The sequence below is a fragment of the Otolemur garnettii genome, unplaced genomic scaffold (genome assembly GCF_000181295.1).
Source record: "Otolemur garnettii isolate 467f Iridium unplaced genomic scaffold, OtoGar3 scaffold00068, whole genome shotgun sequence".
NCBI lineage: Eukaryota > Metazoa > Chordata > Mammalia > Primates > Galagidae > Otolemur > Otolemur garnettii.
The window spans coordinates 7,036,878-7,041,805 of record NW_003852463.1 but is presented as its reverse complement, the minus strand read 5'-3'; the positions used below and the strand labels follow the sequence as shown (position 1 = coordinate 7,041,805).

General features: G+C 42.6%; 1 protein-coding gene across 2 annotated transcripts in view; it reads left to right on the top strand.

The window, feature by feature from the left end:
• Nucleotides 1–465: 465 nt before the first annotated feature.
• Nucleotides 466–4,928, top strand: part of ARHGAP25 (Rho GTPase activating protein 25) — a 97,029-nt gene continuing 92,566 nt past the window's right edge. The window contains exon 1 of one of the 2 annotated variants that reach the window (XM_003793449.3): nt 466–885. In XM_003793449.3, coding sequence (XP_003793497.2) covers nt 633–885 — 253 coding nt within the window. In that variant the 5' untranslated portion in view covers nt 466–632. Of the gene's footprint in view, nt 886–1,126; nt 1,172–4,928 lie in introns of those variants that run through there. The other variant, XM_023515309.1, reaches the window with a different exon arrangement.

The window sequence follows — 4,928 nt, the reverse complement described above, 5'->3', positions numbered from 1 at the left end:
TGATTTATGAGCTCAAGACATCAAAACCCTGCCTGCATCAGGCTGCGTTCATGTGCAGCCTTTATCCTGAGCAAGTAGAGAACTTGCTGTGTGGTCCTTCCAGCAGAAAGAATTTCAAGGAAGGCAACTTGGGGCAATGATGGTGGTTCCTCCAACATCTGCATCTGTGCACGCTTGATCTGTTAGGTGACGAGGAGGAGAGCTTAGAGTTGATGTCCATGGTGGGAGTCTTAGAATTGTCTTTCTTTCTTTTTTTTTTTTTTTTAATTAGTTACAGCCTTTCATAACAAAAGTACTCATTCTAGTTTTATAAGCATTTCCAAAAATCCTTTTCTCAAGAAAGTACTCATAATGCATCATCTTCACTCAACAGCCACCCACTTCCTCAAATGCAAGGAAGCAGACAGTTAAAGAGGAAAAAAAAAAAGCCGAGAGGCTGCAGTTGTTTATCACAATCTCGCCTCAGTGAGGCCTGAGATTCTTTCAAACGGGAGCTTTGCTTCCCATGACTCAGAGGGAAGTATCAACTGGGATATTTCTGGTAAAACCGAAAGCAAGAAAAGCCTGGTGCCAGCTCCCAAGGGGCCGGTGAGGCTGGGGAAGTTTGGGTGCCATCCCCAAGGGACAGATGGATGGACCTTTCATCGGAGAGAAAGGAGAAGGCGCGGTGGCAGCTCAGCCGCACACCTAAGATTGCTTGCGAGGCAGTCGCGAGGGGGAACGACAACAGACACAAGCTGGAGGGACAGCGCGGAAACACAAGAAGGGTGCAAACTTTGGCAGACTCGCTTCGTCACCAGCTACTCACCCAAACCAGAGGCAAAATGTCCCTGAAATTGCCACGGAACTGGGACTTCAACCTGAAAGTGGAGGCTGGGAAAATAGGTATGGTCAGCGTTTCTTCGTTGCCTCTGTGGTTCTTAATTGTACCTCAGCCCCCACCATTTGCATGTTGGTCTGCAGGGAGCATAGTCTACTTAAAAATGGATCTCCCAGCAAATCTGGGTTTGGGGGAAATTTGCATTCTTTGATACGTTGGCTCAAAATTCTAAAATGCTTGTGGGGGGAGGGGGTTCTTCGCCCTTTGGAGATAGCCCTGAAATGGAGTTCCATGGTATGTGGGATCTGGGGCACTTCAGATGGTCTACGGCTACAGAGCACACACAGAACTGTGAGTTTTTTGCCATATATCATGGAAGACTCCTTTCTCCCTCCCATTTGGAAACTCATCCATGTTTTGAATGGTTTTTAATAGGAGCACAAAGACTGGAGTCTTTTAAAGTGCTCCACCTGTAAGTAAACTCAGTGAGTGTTGTTGAATGAGCCCAAGGGGTCAAGGTGGGGTTACTTACAGTAAAAAGTTGACAAGGAGGACAAGATAGAAACACAGAGACATTTATTTGAAGGTATAATGAAGACAATTTTAAAGGAAAAGAGGAGTGGGAGAGAATTCTTAAGAGTTGGAAGAGAGATACATTTTTGATTAATTATCTTAATACTAATTAAGATACTCTGGCCTTTAATCCATATCCTTTCCTTCTAATGATGCTGCTGACACATCAAGTTTAGTCTGTTATAGAATTGTTATCACAACGTCCTTCATGTAGATTTTTTTCTATTGTTAAATTGATCACAGTAATTCAGGGTAGAAGAATTGGGCTGAAAGTGATTTCCTATGTTATCTACAAATCTTCCCCCATATAATAAGATAACTTCCCTGATATAACAGTGTTCAGGTGTTTCTAACAGCCTGGAGGAGTTTTGCTTAGAACAAGGCCTAGATTTATATCTCTAAGGGTGGTTTGTGTGCTACCAAAATAAGTACTCATAGATAGGGAGTGTTCCTGGTATAGGTCTGAGGAAGGATTTGAAAGAAAACAAGGTAACCAGAGAAGTCATTTAGCTTGGTAACAAGGGGGAATTAGCATTCCCTAACCAGGCTAGGAATCATTGCATCCTGAGGTCAGTTCAGAAAAAAGGTGGTGTTCATGCTTCTTACATGAGCAAAAGATTTCTCTACTAACTACCACTGATCTAAATATACTTTGCTAATACTCAAGTCTATGTCAGAAAAATTCATTTTTTAGAAGTAAAACTTCCATGGTTCTATTCCTTTCAAAATGTCCTGCTTTTACTTACATAAGGTCATTCTCCCCTTTTACCATCTGTATTTCAACAGTTTTAAGAGTTTTATTCTCTTACAGTTTAAAAACTTGAGAGAATTAATAGTTAAATGATTTCCCCCACCCTAGGGATGTAGGAAGTGAGCCACATTTGATCTTGAATCGCAAATACTTAGCCTGAGGATTAATTTGGGTGGATTTTATGATTTTTACAAAGGTCCCATGGATAGCCTGCATCAGCGTCACTGAAAACTGGCTAAAAGTAATGTTCCTGGGCACCATGTTTACACAGTGAGAATCTCTGGAGCTTGGCCCAGGGTTCTGCATTTTAACAAACACCCTCCCCTTCCACCACCCCCTGATGTGAAGCTCCCACTGTAGGTGCTATGGTCTAGGTCCAGTAACCTCAGAGAGTCAGCATCCAGAGCATCACGCCTGGATTTTCTGGGCACACCACAGATATTTGTTGGCTGAATGAATGTTTGACTACAGGCAAATATTATTTAGTGTTATTTAATATGAAAAAATAATACCCACGCAATCTATAAGTTTATCATCCTGAGGGACTGGACAGTAGTGCGTGTCACGTGAACTAGTTGAGCCCTCAAATCACAAGTTGAGCCCTCTGAGAAGGGAGAGTCACAGACTCAGTCACAGGACTTCTCGTCCCTTCTCCAGCATCCTGTATCCAGGCGCAGCTGTAGAAACTAGGTGAACAATACATCAAAGACTCTCACCTCTAGTGGGGAGGCCTTTGGAGTTGGAGTCATGTCAGGAAAGCCAACAATGTGTGGTTTTTTCCCAGCTTGGATATTAAGGAGTAGATTGGGTTTTTTCAGCCTGGACACCATTGACATTTTGGTGTTGGTTATATTTTTGTTGTGAGACTGTCCTGTGCATTACAGGATATTTAGCAGAATACTTGGCCTCTACCCACTAGAAGATGGTCATACGTCACTACAACCACCAGTTACGACAACCAGGAATGTTTCCAGACATGCCAATGTCCCCTGGAGGTAGGGGGGGAGTATAATATCCTCCCTAGTTGAGAACCACTGGAGTAAACGATCATTTAACAGGTGGATTATAAGGTCACTCGGGATGAGAACCCAAATATGAACTCATGGTTGACTCTCTAGCTCAATTTTCAGGAGATTCGTACTGAAATATGACCTCAGAGGGATGGGCCACAGCTTAGGAAAGACATCAGGATGGACAGTTGGGGAAATAGCAGGGCACTGACTCACAGTGTGGCCCAGGAAGGGGCCCGGCTTTTTCTTGGTGAGCTGCACTTCCAGTTTCCCCTGCATCCTGTGGGTGCTGAGCCAGGGCTGGTGTGAAAGTGAAAGTCTCTGACAGTGGGGGGAGGGACTCTCTGCTGTACTCCATCTCGGAACTGAAGGGTCCTTGCCGGATGGCAGGACTGACCGGAGACCACTACCTTGGGCCTGGTGGCTCTTTGTGCAGTGATGGGAGAACATGACACAAACCATCTTGCATCTGAACTTTTGTTCCTGGGCAGGGGTGGGGAGGGGACAGGGGTTGGGAGAAAAGGGAAAATGCAGAGCAAAGAGTCTTGACTTGAGCTGGGGCCAGGAGAAGAAACGCCTTTCTTCCTCTGATCCTTTATGTCTTCAATTACAGTCCAGCAATAGAACCCTGAAACCCTTTCACTGCATTTGCAAACTGTTACTCAAAATATTTTACTCTCTCTTTCTGAATTGTCATCACTGGAGGTCAGGATCTAGGACATGGCATCCTTTCTTGCATACTCCCTAGGGTCTGGCACAGCGGTGGTCTGCTGAGAGGGCAGTGACCAACGATTGAAGGGGAGCTCCCTCTGCCCTGTGGGTTGGGAGCAGTTAGCTGAAAGACTATGGGGTGAATTTCAGGACTACCTATATTTCAAACTCATTTTTTCTCAGACTTTCTAAGACAAAACAGGGGAGAAGTTGGTTTAGGGGGTGTATGATTCTGAGATCATAATGAGAATGACTATGGAAGGGATAGTTATTTTCAACTTATTTTACCCCTGAAATTTAATAATGAAAAACCCTTTTCAGAAATAAAAATTGATATATTATAGTCTTCAAGTAATGCCAATAGTATGGGATTTTTGACATTTGAGTTTATTTTTTTCCTATTTGACTCTACCTTAATCATTGTTTTTCTGACCAGGGGAGTAGTGTTGCTTTTTAGAAAACCAGAGTAAAGGGAATGAAACATTTACCACTTAAGATTTTCATAGCTAGACCAACTTATAAAACCATATGGCTTTGTCTAAAGTAGGTTATTATTCTTGTTAAAAGAAGGAGTTTGAGACTAGCCTGGGCAAATTTAGAGACCCAATCTCTACAAAATTTGTTTTAGAAATTAGCTAGGCATGGTGGTGTGTGCCTGTAGTCCCAGTTACTTCGGAGGCTGAGGTGGGAGTAACACTTGAGCCCAAGAGTTCAAGGTTATAGTGAGCTATGACTGTGCTACTGCACTCCAATCTGGAAGGAAGAGTAAGACCCTATCTCTAAAAACAAATAAAAAAGAAAGGAAGGGAGGGAGGGAAGAATAGTTGCCGTTAGATAGATAGATAAATAGATAGATAGATAGATTCATAGGTAAATATATAGATGTATAGAAATAGAATTGAGTACATAAAGAAGTCCTGTTAATTATTTAAAACTTATTTTTAAATATGAGCAAAAACAAGAATAGCCATTTTTAAGGACAGAAATAATGCTTGGCCAAAAAAATATGGCACTATACTTAATCTCAAAAATCAGGGAATGGAAATTAAGAGCAGGGCAACTT